At 30.4% G+C, this 16,160-nt stretch overlaps 1 protein-coding gene across 9 annotated transcripts in view; it reads left to right on the plus strand.

The window, feature by feature from the left end:
* Mnt overlaps window positions 1–12,034 on the plus strand; it is a 196,556-nt gene extending 184,522 nt beyond the window's left edge. For 8 of the 9 annotated variants that reach the window (XM_075298599.1, XM_075298600.1, XM_075298596.1 and 5 more), the window contains 5 exons: window positions 3,331–3,473; window positions 4,185–4,824; window positions 9,041–9,784; window positions 9,861–10,132; window positions 11,957–12,034. In XM_075298599.1, the coding sequence (XP_075154714.1) occupies window positions 3,331–3,473; window positions 4,185–4,824; window positions 9,041–9,784; window positions 9,861–10,132; window positions 11,957–12,001 (1,844 nt within the window). In that variant the 3' untranslated portion in view covers window positions 12,002–12,034. Of the gene's footprint in view, window positions 1–3,330; window positions 3,474–4,184; window positions 4,825–8,392; window positions 8,841–9,040; window positions 9,785–9,860; window positions 10,133–11,956 lie in introns of those variants that run through there. The other variant, XM_075298601.1, reaches the window with a different exon arrangement.
* The last annotated feature ends 4,126 nt before the right edge of the window (window positions 12,035–16,160 follow it).

The following is a 16,160-nucleotide window of genomic DNA, read 5'->3' on the forward strand; positions in this document are numbered from 1 at the left end:
ATGTAGTTCTAAGTGATTTCCAGTAATTCCACCAATAACACTGCCTTGTGTTTATGCTAATAAAGCTTCGAGGTGTTTCTGTTTTTTTTTTTGAATTCTAAGTTTTAGAAAAAAAAATGGTGGCAAAATGTGCTATTTCGATGGACCCTCTTGTTGTAACGAAATAGGCAAATCAATCGGACGGATAGGAATTTTATTATCATTCGTTTTGGTTTTGTGTGAAGGTTAAATAAATGTGAATAATAGGGAGGGTAAATATACAGAGAGAGAATTTTTGTGTTATATAAATTATAGGATTAGGAAAACAAAGTCTAATGGTTAACATATCCACCGTTTACTTAGAGGACTCAATTCCAGATACTGTCAAATGTCACAATATTATTTTAGCTTTAGAAAATACCTCGTGTTGCGATTCACCAAATGGTACCTTACTTTTTTTTATGCCAAAAGGTACTTTTTGCTTATGAAAGAGATCCAAATAGTAGCATGTCCGCTTCCCGTAGAATTTGTATTTCCTGAAATAATGGTGTAATTGATAAGTGAACCAATCTGCCACTCAAGTATAAAGTGTGAAAAGCTTAGTAATCACTGTTGCCACTCGAGCCAAAAAATAATCTATCCCAATTTGGAGAAAATTTTACCAAAAAATTACCAAACAAAATTATATTTTGCAAAATTTAATTTCTAGAGAAAATTTCATCACAATTTTATTTCTATAGAAAATTTTGTTACAATTTTTAGTTTTATAGAAAATTTTGTCAACTTTTTATTTCTTTATTTCTAAGAAATTTTTTTCAAAATTTCATTTCTATAGAAAATTTTATAAAAATTTAATTTCTATAGAAAATTGTGTCAAAATTTAATTTCTACAGAAAATTGTGTCAAAATATTATTTCTATAGAACATTGTCTCAAAATTTTATTTCTATAGAAAATTTTGTCACATTTTATTTCTACAGAAAATTTTGCCAAAATTCCATTTCTATAGAAAATTTTGTCAACATTTTATTTCTATAGAGAATTTTGTCAAAATTTTATTTCTATAGAAAATTTTGTCAAAATTTTATTTCTATAGAGAATTTTGTCAAAATTTTATTTCTATAGAAAATTTTGTCAAAATTGTATTTCTATGAAAATTTTGTCAAAATTTTATTTCTATGGAAAATGTTGTCAAAATTCCATTTCTATAGAAAATTTTGCCAAAATTCCATTTCTATATAAAATTTTGTCAAAATTTCATTTCTATAGAAAATTTTGTCAAAATTTTATTTCTATGAAAATTGTGTCAAAATTCCATTTCTACAGAAAATTTTCATTTCTATAGAAAATTTTGTCAAAATTTCATTTCTATAATTTTGTCCAAATTTTATTTCTATAGATAATTTTGTAAAAATTTTATTTCTATAGATAATTTTGTCAAAATTTTATTTCTATAGATAATTTTGTCAAAATTTTATTTCTATAGAAAATTGTGTCAAAATTTGTCAACATTTTATTTCTATAGAAAATGTTGTCAAAATTTTATTTCTATAGAAAATTTTGTCAAATTTTTATTTCTATAGAAAATTGTGTCAAAATTTGTCAACATTTTATTTCTATTGAAAATTTTATCAACATTTCAATTCTATAGAAAATTTTGTCTAAATTTCATTTCTATAGAAAATTTTGTCAAAATTTTATTTCTATGGAAATTTTGTCAAAATTTTATTCCTATAGCAAATTTTGTCAAAATTTTATTTCTATAGATAATTTTGTCAAAATTTTATTTCTATAGATAATTTTGTAAAAATTTTATTTCTATAGATAATTTTGCCAAAATTTCATTTCTATAGAAAATTTTGTCAAAATTTCATTTCTTATGAAATTTTATTTCTTTAGAAAATTTTTTCACAATTTTATTTCTATAGAAAATTGTGTAAAAATTTGTCAACATTTTATTTCTATAGAATATTTTGTCAAAATTCCATTTCTACAGAAAATTTTCATTTCTATAGAAAACTTTGTCAAAATTTCATTTCTATAGAAAATTGTATCAAAATTTCATTTCTATAGAAAATTGTATCAAAATTTTATTTCTATAGAAAATTATGTCAAAATTTTATTTCTGTAGCTAATTTTTTCAAAATTTTATTTCTATAGAAAATTTTGGCAAAATTTTATTTCTATAGAAAATGTTTTCGATAGAAAAATTTGTCAAAATTTTTTTTCTATAGAAAATTGTGTCAAAATTTGTCAACATTTTATTTCTACAGAAAATTGTTTCAAAATTTGTCAACATTTTATTTATACAGAAAATTTTGTCAAAATTCCATTTCTACAGAAAATTTTGTCAAAATTTCATTTCTGTAGAAAATTTTGTGAGAATTTCATTTCAATGGAAAATTTTGTCAAAATTGTATTTCTACAGAAAATTTTGTCAAAATGTTATTTCTATATAAAATGTTGTCAACATTTTATTTCTACAGATAATTTTGTCAAAATTTTATTTCTATAGAAAATTTTGTCAAAATTTCATTTCTATAGAAATTTTTTTTCAAAATTTCATTTCTATTGAAAATTTTGTCAAAATTTCATTTCTATAGAAAATTTTGTCAAAATTTCATTTCTATAGAAAATGTTGTCCAAATTTTACTTCTATAGAAAATTTTGTTAAAATTTTATTTCTATAGATAATTTGTGAAGTACCAATTAGTGGGAATATTTTGCAAAATCTAGCAAAACATCAAGAATTCTAACAATTTACCAAACTGTAAGCAATCTACCATTTTTGGTAGAACCAACTGTGGCAACCGTGTAGTAATACCAAATTTCTTGAAGATTGACACCAGAGTCATATCGACACCTTTAAAATGAAAATTAAATATTTAAGACCGTACTCCAAAAAATATTGACTTAATATGTAATTCAAATTTCTTTGAAATTAAGAAATTGTTTCTTTCTTTCAATTTAGGACACGAATCTTTGAGATAAAGTCGTATGCCTTTGTCTGTTTACTAAAAGTAAAGAATTTTTAATTTAAAGGAATAATCTTTGGTTTTGAATTTAACCAATTAATTTTCTAATTGACTCTGGTGTCCGATACTATCATTTCAATTAAAAATTAATTGAATCAATTAATGTCCTAATTGAATCCAAAAACTATTTTGTTCTGTGTGAATTAAAAGGTTATAACTAAATATGAAATTACAATTTTTTGGGGGGATTTTATAGAATATGTTTTAGTTATTTTCAAAACAATTTCAATTTACGTTTTTTATAATTTAAGTTTAAAAAAATTATAAACGTTTAATAAACCAACATTATTTTATTGTTTGTTTTTGTTTTCTTACAGATACCATAAATGATGTACATTCACTCTCATCTGGCCGTGGCAGTACATTGTACAGCTCATCGAGTTCGCTGTCCAGTGGCGGCAGCAATGGTAGCAATAGCAACGGCAGCAGCAATGCAATGTCCTCACCAGTTGGCGCTGGTGTAAGTAGTAAAAATCAATTGCATACTATAGTGATGATGAAAGAAATTCAGTGTTAGCATAAAATTAAAAAGAAGACGAAGAAAACAGTTTTCTTTAAGCAGAATCACAACATAATCCACCTAAATCAAATCAAAATCTAAAAAAAAGAAAATATATCCCACATATCCTGAAGAATGGTTACATATGAGGAAAACGAGGAATTGCAATAATTGATTCATTCATCAATGAGAAATATTCTACTCCAAGAGATGAAGAATCAAGTAATTCTCTTTCCCCAGAGCCTAATCCATATGCCTCCTGCATCAGTTAATAAAAATTCTGATATTATTTTGGATTAACAAAATTAAAAACAAAACAATATGATTTTTAAAATGTCCCTTTTTATTTCCTTTCTTTCCCACACCCCCCTTCGGTTGGTATATTTTGAGATATATCCTACATTGAGTAACCCTCTACAAATCCTGCCTTCAACTATTCTTACTACAAAACCAAACATACACAATTTTACACACACACGCAACAAAAACCTACGATCTCATTAAAAAAAAAAAAACAAATCAAATTAAATTTATTTAATTAAAATAAATATATATAATAATAAAATAATCTAAAAATATTTAAATTAATATTTGCTATCGAAATATATACATATTTATAAACACATTTTGATTGATCGATGCAAATTGTATCTGTAATTGTTACAAATATAGTTACAAACTGCTATGCCAACTGCAATATCGCCTGTGATAACTAAAATCAACAACAACAACAACTCTAGCAACAACAGCTCTACAACATCACCAATTTCAATTAGCAACAACAACAATTTCATATTGCAACATCAACGTAAACATCCAACGACAACAACAACAATTTCGACTACCATACAAGCCGTAGCTATACCAACTCAGGTCGTCGCTGGTCTTGGAGGTGGCAATCATATTGGGGTTGCCGGTGGTGCCAACAGTCCCACCTCTGGTAGCCCCAATACATTGGTGACCTTTGGTGGTGGTGGCGGTGGCAATACCATGCCATTGTCATTGACAGCCAAAAATATTTCGGCTACAGCTATAACACGTGGCTCGCCAACTCCATCGACACCCTCACCATCACCGTCCTCATCGAGTGGTGTCTCATCATCGTCATCTTTGATCTCGTCATCACCGCCAATTAATGGGGTGATTAGTAATGGTCGCAATGTGACCGTTAACATTCCTAATGGTTTGAAATTACAAGCAGCCGCCGTCAATGGTGTGACTGGATCTGTAATTGGCAATGGCGCCACATCGGCTGCCGCAACCATTATAGCAACATCAGCACCCGCACAAGGAGTAAATAATACAAATAATGGTAAGTAGTAACCCTAAAATTTAAATCGATGCAGGGGTGGGCAACATCGAATTTGTCAAGACATTGAAAAACTTTCTTACGAAATTCAGTCAAATTCGAAATTTGTTACCCTGAAAAAATTTGAACAATTCTAATGGTTGTCTACACAAAACAAAAGAAATAAACTAATTTTCCAAAGAACTAATTGTCACTATTGTTTGATCAAAACAAAACACAATTAAAGAAATTTATTTATTTATTAAATTTTATGAATTGAATCTTATAATATAAATCAATAGAATGATACACAGAAAAAAAATATTACCAAAGTATTTTCAATTCATCAAAAGGTGATTGAAGTTTAAAACGAAATGAGTTAAGAATTTAACTGATACAATTAACTTTTTAATCAAATTAAAAAATAGTCAGTTAAGAAAATAATTGAAAATGTTCAGATTCTTAATTAAATTATTTATTATTGGCCCTATTTACATTTTAGATAAATTTAAAAATTAATTTCCAATTAAAAATATAATTGAAAGTTATGTTCGCAAATAATTGGTTTCATAAAGTTGTGACTCAAATACAAAGAAAAATCCTTTTATTTATAATCATAATCGGAAAATTCATATTTCTTATAAAACAAGTAAGGAAAGTCTAAAGTCGGGCGGGGCCGACTATATTATACCCTGCACCACTTTGTAGATCTAAATTTTCGATACCATATCACATCCGTCAAATGTGTTGGGGGCTATATATAAAGGTTTGTCCCAAATACATACATTTAAATATCACTCTATCTGGACAGAATTGATAGACTTCTACAAAATCTATAGACTCAAAATTTAAGTCGGCTAATGCACTAGGGTGGAACACAATGTTAGTAAAAAAATATGGGAAACATTTAAACCTGAAGCAATTTTAAGGAAACTTCGCAAAAGTTTATTTATGATTTATCGCTCGATATATACACTGTTAGAATAATATGTTTTTCATATGTTCCGATATAAACTAAATGTGTTTCGGGCACAATTTTTAAACACAATATATTTAAGTGCAAACATGTAATGTTCCTAAACTAACACTAAATGTTTGGGACACATATGTTAATATGTTAGAATATATTATGTTTGAGGGATGGATGTTTTATAAAAATAATATGTGTGAATGTAAACATATATAAATTTACAAATTTCGAGTAAACATATATATGTTGTGATATTTTATTCAGAGAGCGACAGAGAGAGAGAGTATAGAGAAAGAAATAGAGATGGAAACCGGGAGGGTTGACGGAAGATATCAACATAACACAGCGAGAGAATGAAAAGAGAGCAATTTCTGTGAAACCGCTTGTATGTTGTTTCGGGAAACTGTTTTATGATAAGGCCAAAAATTTGATATGCTTAAGTCTAAATATTATTTAATTTGAATATTAGAATTAGTATTCGGAGTAAAGAGAATAGACATTCGGAACCAAGAGAATAGACATTTGAAAAAAAAAAAAAAAAAAAAAAAAAACAAGTATATACGGCCGTAAGTTCGGCCAGGCCGAATCTTATGTACCCTCCACCATGGATTGCGTAGAAACTTCTACGAAAGACTGTCATCCACAAATTTCAACTCTCATGGTTGTTAAATATAATATACTACCACCACGTAACAAATTTCAACCAGATCGGATGAATTTTGCTTCTCCAAAAGGCACCGGAGGTCAAATCTGGGGATCGGTTTATATGGGAGCTATATATTATTATGGACTGATAGGAACCAATTCCTGCATGGTTGTTGGATACCCTATACTAACATCACGTAGCAAATTTCAACCGAATGGGAAGAATTTTGCTCTTCCAAGGTGCTCCGGAGGTCAAATCTGGGGATCGGTTTATATGGGGCCTATATATAATTATGGACCGATATCGACCAATTTTTGCATGGGTGTTTGAGGCCATATATTAACAACACGTACCGAATTTCAACTGAATCAGATGAATTTTTGGTCTTCCAAGAGGCTCCGGAGGTCAAATCTGGTGATCGGTTTTTTTGGGGCCTATATATAATTATGGACCGATATGGACCATTTTTTGCATGGTCATTAGAGACCATATACTAACGCCATGTACCAAATTTCAGCCGGATCGGATGAAGTTTGCTTCTCTTAGAGGCCTCGCAAGCCAAATTTGGGGGTCCGTTTAATAGGGGGGGCTATACGTAAAAGTGGACCGATATGGCCCATTTGCAATACCATACGACCAACATCAATAACAACTACTTGTGCCAAGTTTCAAGTCGATAGCTTGTTTCGTTCGGAAGTTAGCGTGATTTCAACAGACGGACGGACGGACAGACAGATCGACTCAGAATTTCAACACGACCCAGAATATATATACTTTATGGGGTCTTAGAGCAATATTTCGATGTGTTACAAACGGAATGACAAAATTAATATACCCCCCATCCTATGGTGGAGGGTATAAAAATTTATTATTGATTAATGGATTAATTACATAATTAATTTTTATTGTATTATCTATATATTTTGTTGTCTCAGTTTATTTTCAATAAAATGAAGGAAATTCGATGAAAATTATTAATAAAAAAATTGTTAATAATCTATTGCATAAATTACAAAAAAATTATTATTAAAGAAATTAATAATTTATTTGTTTCTTTAGATTAATTAATTATTAAATTAAATTCATCGAAATATTCAATTAAAACTCCAATTAATACATTAATTGAATGTATTACAGAAATGTTTTGTGTAGATAATATATTTAGAAATGTTTTTTTTTTTATTAAAAACTTATTTTGTTGTATTTAAAAGTTGCTTATTTTCATTTCATCAAAGGAAAGTATAGGCCAAATTTGAAATAATTCACTATATGTATATTTATAGAAAAGTATTTATTTTGTATTTCAAATGTAACGTTGCTTTAGTTTTATATTGTAAAATTAAATGTTTTTTTAATATACAATATCCTAAAATGTCAATAATTTAAAAGACCTTAATTTCCATAATTTAAAAAGACCTTAATTTCGGAAAAATTTAGATTTTTGAACTAATACGATGCATATTCTTAATATGTATATTGTAATACGATCATGAATTTGTGTAATCGATTTTAAAAACCAACAGATAAAATTTTTTGTACCTGCAAACTGTGACTATTTTCAGCAGACTTTTTGGGTTTTTTTTAGAATAGTTGCTTTGCTGTGTCTTCTAACAAATTTTTGGTAATTGGTTTTTAAATTGCTTCAAAATTACCACAGAACGAAATGATTTTGAAAACAATGTTAGCCCCTTGAAGTTGAATAATAACTGATTTTTGTTTTGTCTTAATAGTCTGCAGAAGTTTTTTTTTTTTTTTTTTTTTTTTTAATTTTAAATGGCTTTTGCTGTCTGTAGTTAATTTATCAAATTGGGTCATACTTTCACCCCTCATTCTCCTTTCTGTTTCTATTTAATACGTATATATATGCATATGAATTCCTAATTTTTTTTAATATTAATTTCATTGGCATTTCTTTTCACTTCCTTTTATGATTTCTCCTCTCCATAACCTAAACCACCATCATCAATCGGAAATAGCAATAATGTTGCAAGCCTTACGTGGTTGCCATTTAGTGTAAGCAATTCTGTTTATTTGGCCAAAACAAAAGGGAGGACTCAACAACGATCTTGAAATAAAACAAACAAAAAAACAATAAAAGCTAATGGGATATTTTTGAATGAAGATAACAATAAGAGAAACAAATTGAATGAAAAATTATGCAAACTGGGAAAACGGATACATTTTCAAATTGATTCGATTTAAAACAAAAATGCAAAAAAGACTAATGTCACACCAAAATTTTATCAACCACACCATAAAAAAGATTCCAATGGTATATATTTCTGTTCCAAAATATTGAAAATCAAAATTAAAAATTTCTCTGGGATCAAAAAAATTGGAGAGTATTCCATTTTTTGAATAAAAGACCTTCAAAAATTCTAAGATTTCCCCATAATACGAGGCAACCAATGCTATTACCACCAACCACCACCAAAACAAAATTTTCTCGTTCGTACCTCCACTACCACCACCACTACTACTACAAAGAAACACCTCAAAATCAATTCTGCCACTAAATCATCATTTCTATATTATTTTGTGTAATTGTATGTGTGTGCGTGTGTGAATGAATGATGATTTCCCATCTCTGATATAAATGAATCAATTTTGTATATATTCTGCAGCAGCAGTTCTAACCAACTCTCAAACCCAGTTAAATGGTGGTCGTAAGAAAACCTTAAGTTTGTCTAATAATACCAACACTCTCCATGGAACATCTAATGCCATGGCTAAACTCCAACAATATAATCATCGACAACAGACGCCACATCATAAACAGACATTGAACCATCAACATCATCATCATCAACAACAACTATCCGCAGAAGATGGAGAACAACCGGCAAAATTTCTAAAAGTATTAAATGATAAAGGAGCAACAACAAATATTGCTGGTGGTGGGGGGGTTGGTTGTGTGGGTGGTATTATTAGTAGTGGCTTACATGAAGGTATTGCAACAAATTTCCTAAACGGAAATGGCCAAAAGATGATCATATCCAACAATTTTGTCGAAGAAGAAGAAGAAGAACAAGAAGCTGGTGACAATACAACAAAGGGCAAAACATCAATAACTAATGGCTCTGTGCCGGTGGCAACCTCAATTTTATCCGCTAGCGAATTGTGTCGTTTACCAGGAGGTGCTGAATTGAATATTTTATCATCGACACCCACAAATGGTATTAAAACAGGTAGTGGATCTACCACTTTAGCAACAGCATTTTATCATGCCAATGGAAAAATTACATTGGTTAATGGTCTCCCACCGTCAACAACTGGTCATGTCACTTCATCTGCCGACAATGCATTGGTTCCATCATCAACCGTAGGGTCGAAGGGAACAACTGTCTCTAATGGATTGATGCTTAAAGGTAAGTGTATAATTCTGGACTCTACTTCATCGTTTCCTTGTTATCTAATAGTGTCCCTATGGTTTCTATGATTTAGATGCTCCAAATTCATCCACATTGCTTATAGCTAATGGGACTTCCGAGTTAAATACTTCTCCAGCAACCAATATAAATGGCTTGCATTTTAGAGGTAACTTTGCCCAGTTATTAGCAGCTGCTAATTCTACAAGTAATAACAATCTGCAGCAAGTGGCATCTAACAATGGTACAGTTGCATCATCTAAAAACTATGGTTTCCACATGGCTACCACATCGAACTTGGCAAATTTGTCAGCTGTGGACGCAAGCAAAACAAAAATTAGTCCCAAGGTTTGTATCATTTGGTTCACTTATTAACAAAGGGAAGACATGATACTGAGAATGGACTTACTTGACAATAACAATAGGAATTTTTTATAGAAAAAAAGCTGACCAAATTTCCAAAAATATTGGAAAAATCTTCTGTAAAAGTAAAATTTTGGCACACTTTTCGATAGAACAAAATTTTGACAAAACTCTATAGAAATAAAATTTTGAAAAAATTTCTATAGAATAAAATTTTGACAAAATTTTCTATAGAACAAAATTTTGACAAAATTTTCTATAGAAATAAAATTTTGACAAATTTTTTCCTATAGAAATAAAATTTTGACAAAATTTTCTTAGAAATAAAATTTTGACAAAATTTTCTGTAGAAATAAAATTTTGACAAAATTTTCTGTAGAAATAAAATTTTGACAAAATTTTCTATAGAAATAAAATTTTGGCAAAATTTTCTTGGAAATAAAATTTTGGCAAAATTTTCTATAGAAAAAAAAATTTGGCAAAATTTTCTATAGAAATAAAATTTTGACAAAATTTTCTATAGCAATAAAATTTTGGCAAAATTTTCTATAGCAATAAAATTTTGGCAAAATTTTCTACAGCAATAAAATTTTGGCAAAATTTTCTATAGAAATAAAATTTTGACAAAATTTTCTATAGGAATAAAATTTTGACAAAATTTTCTATAGAAATAAAATTTTGACAAAATTTTCTATAGAAATAAAATTTTGACAAAATTTTCTATAGAAATAAAATTTGGCTAAATTTTCTATAGATATAAAATTTTGGAAAACTTTTCTATAAAACCAAAATATTCCATAGAATCAAAAATTTGACTAAATTTTCTATAGAACCAAAAATTTTACTAAATTTTCTTTAGAACCAAAACTAAATTTTCTGTAGAACCAAAAAATTGACAAAATTTTCTATAGAAATAATATTTAAAAAACAAATTTCTATAGAAATAAAATTTTGAGAAAATTTTCTATAGAAATAAAAATTTGGCAAAATCTTCTATAGAAATACAAAATTTTCTATAGAAGTAAAAATTTGGCAAAATCTTTTATAGAAATACAAAATTTGGCAAAATCTTCTACAGAAATAAAATTTAGACAACATTTTCTATAGAACCAAAATATTCTATAGAATCAAAAATTCGACTAAATTTTCTATAGAACCAAAAAATGGCTAAATTTTCTAAGAACCAAAAAATTTACAAACTTTTCTATAGAAATAAAATTTGTGTTTTGTTTTTTATTGTGGGTTTGTACTTCAGTCATATTTGTTGTTTTGATCTCAGCTTTAAAACCATTGTGTTGACTAAACTACAAGAGTGTTAACCAACAGAGGAAAAGAATGTTTGTCAAATTTATTTGGACAAATCCCTATAGACTGCAAGATGGTTGGATGGACGCACGTTTCGGAATTACCACATTCCTCACCAGCATCCTCTACTTGCATCTAAACTATCAACCAATTATCAGAATAAATTCAGGCAGTTCACTAAACCCAAGGTGAACTACACTTGAACCTTCCGAAAAAAGGTTTGGAAAAAATTTTCTACAGAAATAAATTTTTTACAAAATTTCCTATAGAAATAAAAAAGTCAACAAACTTAACGACGATTTCATTAAATTTAAAGAATTTTTCAGAATTATTAAAACCACGTTTTCAAAATTTTCTTTCATGCAAAGATACCCATCATTAAGTCGAATCACTTAACTATACGGACAAAGGGAAGGACATAAGAACATAAAATTGGTCTCACGACAATATTTTTTCAATGTGTACATATACTAAACTATTATTTTCTTTCATGCTTTGTTTTAGCAAACAATTGTTGCATGGCGTCCTGGAGCCACTACTACCAATTAACTAAAGGACATGAAATGATGATGATGATGATGATGCTGAACAAAAATGGCAAATGGTTGTAAAACGAAACAAAGAAACTAAAGTCTTTATTCATTTCTTTTTAATAGTACGTGAATAACATTTAAGGAGGAATCTACATAATAATATCCTATTTGAGCAAACAAACAACAACCACAACAAACTAATTTCCTAATCCAGGGTGAATCAAGAGAGTTGAAGTCGAACACAAGAAAGAAGAAATTATTATACATTTATATGTAAACCCAGAGAGAGAGGATTGAAAACAACAACAAAAAATTGAAAATGCTCCCACCTTTTTGTCAAACATGACATGTGACAACACACCACAACAACAACAAATGAACAATTTATATAATTAACAAAAAAAAAAAGAAACAAAAACAAGAAATCATCATCAGCAACGATTTAACAAAAACACAATTAAACAAAACAAAAAAATAAGATACAAACAAACAGCAATTAATAACCTTAAGGATCTTCTATAGATATATACATTCAATCTATGTATATATTTTTAAGGATACAAAACAACAGGTTTTCATTCACTTAAAACTACATACCAACATACTTGCATACAAACACATTTTTATACATACAACTACTACTACATGATACAAAAAAAATCAAAAACAAAAAGAAGAAAAAAATCCTCCCTATACAATCACCCATACCCATATATATTGCCCCTCGTCTCCATATTCCAGATAGGGTGTTATTATTAGCAACGAGATACATTTTTTAGAGAGGTATGAAAGAAAAAGCGCTACAATTAAAAAATATGTAGAGTAAACAGAGAATTATTTATACGAAAAAGAAAAATTAAGAAAAAGATGAAAATCATTAAAACACAGACAAAAACAGTTCCGCCCATCATTAGAATCAACGATTTCGCAAAAATGAATATGAAATAAAGTTAGCCGAAGACTAGGAAAAAGAGGAGAAAGTCCCACACACACACACACAAAAGGGAAATGTTTTAGATTGATCCTTAATCCGAAATCCTTTCTTCCATTATTTTATAATATTTTTAGTTTGTGATGAGAATTTGTTTGTGCCGCACGCGAAGATATCTTTTTGAGTTTCTTCCACAATTTGGTGTTTGTAATGAGAAAATTTTATGTGATGTTCTTGTTGAAATAAGAAAAATCTGGCAATACTGTCAGCTTTACATTGTATGCTTTTTGACGTTATCTTTTCGATCAAATAATAACTTCCGTTACATATCATATCCTTTCTTCTTTTTATAACTCTTCAACAATAAAGTACATCAAGCAAAACTATCCGTGTTTTATTTCGCAATCACAACAGGTTATGGGCCCAGATTGCGCTCAATAGTTTTGTTTTAAAAGTAAAAAGAGTTATAAATAGTTGTTGGAAGAAAACGATGGCTGCATCCACAAATTTTGTAGTTGAAAAATTAATTGGTCGTGAGAACTACACAACATGGGCGTTTGCTGTTAAAAATCTGTTGCAGCATGAAGAGCTGTGGGACACCGTCCAGGGAAAGTATCCCACAACTGGCATAGACCCAAAAGTAGACATGAAGGCGAAGACAAAAATTATTTTGTTGGTGGACAAAATAAATTATGTTCATATTGAGGATGCGGAGACATCAAAGGAGGTATGGGACAAGCTTAAGTCTGCCTTTCAAGATTCCGGACTTACACGTAGAGTTGGATTGTTGCGTCAACTCATTACAACGAATTTCTCATCGTGTGCGAGTATAGAGGAATATGTAAGTCAAATCGTATCTACGGCTCATAAACTAAAAGAAGTGGACATGCCTGTCAGTGACGAGTGGGTGGGAACTCTTCTTTTGGCGGGTCTTCCCGAAGAATATGCTCCAATGATTATGGGCATAGAGAGTTCTGGAGTCAAGATTTCCTGTGATTCCATTAAAACCAAACTTCTTCAAGATATAAAACAGTCTAATAACAACGACGGCGCATTTTTTGCAGCAGAGAAGAAGAAGAATCACAAGAAAAAAATACGATGTTATAATTGTAATCGTATTGGCCACATAGCAGCCGATTGCTTAAAAAAGAAGCCAGTAAATAAAAAAGAACACGGATTTTGTACGGTTTATGCAGCAGGTGCCATAAATGAGAAGGATTGGGTTATTGACTCTGGTGCAAGTATGCACATGTCAATGCGTAAAGAATGGTTTAGTGAGATCCGAAGATCAACCGTGAATGAGATTTTTGTGGCCAACAGAGAGAAATTGACTGTTGAAGGTGTTGGAAATATAAAAATCAGTCTGGATGTGAATGGCAAAAGTACTGATATAACAATTCACGATGTTCTTTATGTCCCAAATTTGACCGTAAATCTGTTATCCGTGAGTCAGATCAGCAAAAGAGGCTACACTGTGAAGTTTCTAAATGACAAATGTGAGATAATAAGAGATGGCAAGGTTTTTGCCAAAGCTAAGCTTGTAAGCAATATGTTTAAATTGGAATGCAACACCAGTCATATGTGTATGGTAGCCAGTATAAACGACGTTGCTATTTGGCATTCGAGAATGGGCCACTTAAACATAGCTGACATGAAGAGGACAGAAAAACAAGTCGATGGTATGAAAATGGAGACGTCACGACAAGAAAATACAAAAACCTGTACATCATGTTTAAAGGGGAAAATGTCCAGAAAACCATTTAAAACATCCGAAAGCAGATCTGGTGAAATACTTGAGCTAATACATTCAGATCTGTGTGGACCGATGGAGGAATCGTCAATAAATGGAGCTAAGTACTTTCTGACATTTATAGATGATTATAGTCACAAAGTTTTTGTATATTTTTTGCAGGCAAAAACGGAGGTACCAGCATTATTTGAACAGTTCAAGGCCAGAGTAGAGAATGAGACTGGTAAACATATAAAATGCTTGCGTACAGACAACGGCACCGAGTATTGCAACAGGCAGCTATTGGCTATTTTGAAAAAGAGTGGAATACAACATCAAACCACGGTACCATACAGCCCCCAACAGAACGGCGTCGCGGAACGTACAAACCGCACAATTGTGGAGCGGGCGCGCTGTATGTTGTTACATGCCAATTTGCCAAAGAAGTTCTGGGCTGAAGCTGTTGCAAATGCCGTTCATGTTGTCAATCGCTCCGTTTCTGCCGCAATTGCAAAAAATATACCTCAACAACTTTGGAGCGGTGTTAAAACTGATGTATCTCATCTCCGAGTATTTGGATGTCGCGCTATTTGTCATGTGCCAAAGGAAAAAAGGCGAAAATGGGACGCAAAATCAAAAGAGTGCATCTTCACTGGTTATTGTGACGACACAAAAGGATACCGTCTTATTGATCCCAACACTTTTTGTCTCATAAAAAGTCGAGACGTTGTATTTTTTGAAGATGAATTCTGCTTTAATAATGTTGAGACAAACAATGAGGGTTGTTTTTATAAACAATACGTTGAAATACAAAGTGATGGCAATATCATTGAATATGATACTAGTGATGGCATGAGATATGTGCAGAATGAAACAGCTGAGACGAGTGGTAGTACGAATGGAGAAAGTAACCATCCCACAACGGATAACGAAAGTGATGATTCTGCTGAATTTTATGAACCTGATGGCACAACAGATAGTGATGGCAGCGCATTTAATCAGATAAATTCATCAAATAGTGATGGCACAGTTAGACGTTCATCACGTATTCCGAAGCCAATTAATATGACTGATTACCATTTATATTTAGTGGAGGCCAGTGGCGTTGATGACCCATTAACTGTAGAAGAGGCCCTCAATGATGTCGAAGCGAAACAGTGGAGGCAAGCCATGAATAGTGAGTATCAATCTTTAATGGACAATAACACATGGAATTTAGTAGAGATGCCACCAAACATAAAGCCAATAAAAAATAAATGGGTTTTTAAGAGGAAACGAGATGGTGATGGAAAAATCGTTAAACATAAAGCCCGTTTGGTAATTAAAGGTTGCTCTCAAAAACCTGGCATTGATTTTCAAGAAACATACTCACCTGTAGTACGCTATAGTTCAATTCGATATTTACTATCAATCGCTGTTCAATTCGATTTAGATATCGAACAGATGGATGCTGTTACAGCGTTTTTGCAGGGTGATCTTGAGGAAACAATATACATGGATATACCAGAGGGATTG

Source organism: Haematobia irritans, chromosome 3, assembly GCF_050003625.1.
Source record: "Haematobia irritans isolate KBUSLIRL chromosome 3, ASM5000362v1, whole genome shotgun sequence".
NCBI classification, from domain to species: domain Eukaryota; kingdom Metazoa; phylum Arthropoda; class Insecta; order Diptera; family Muscidae; genus Haematobia; species Haematobia irritans.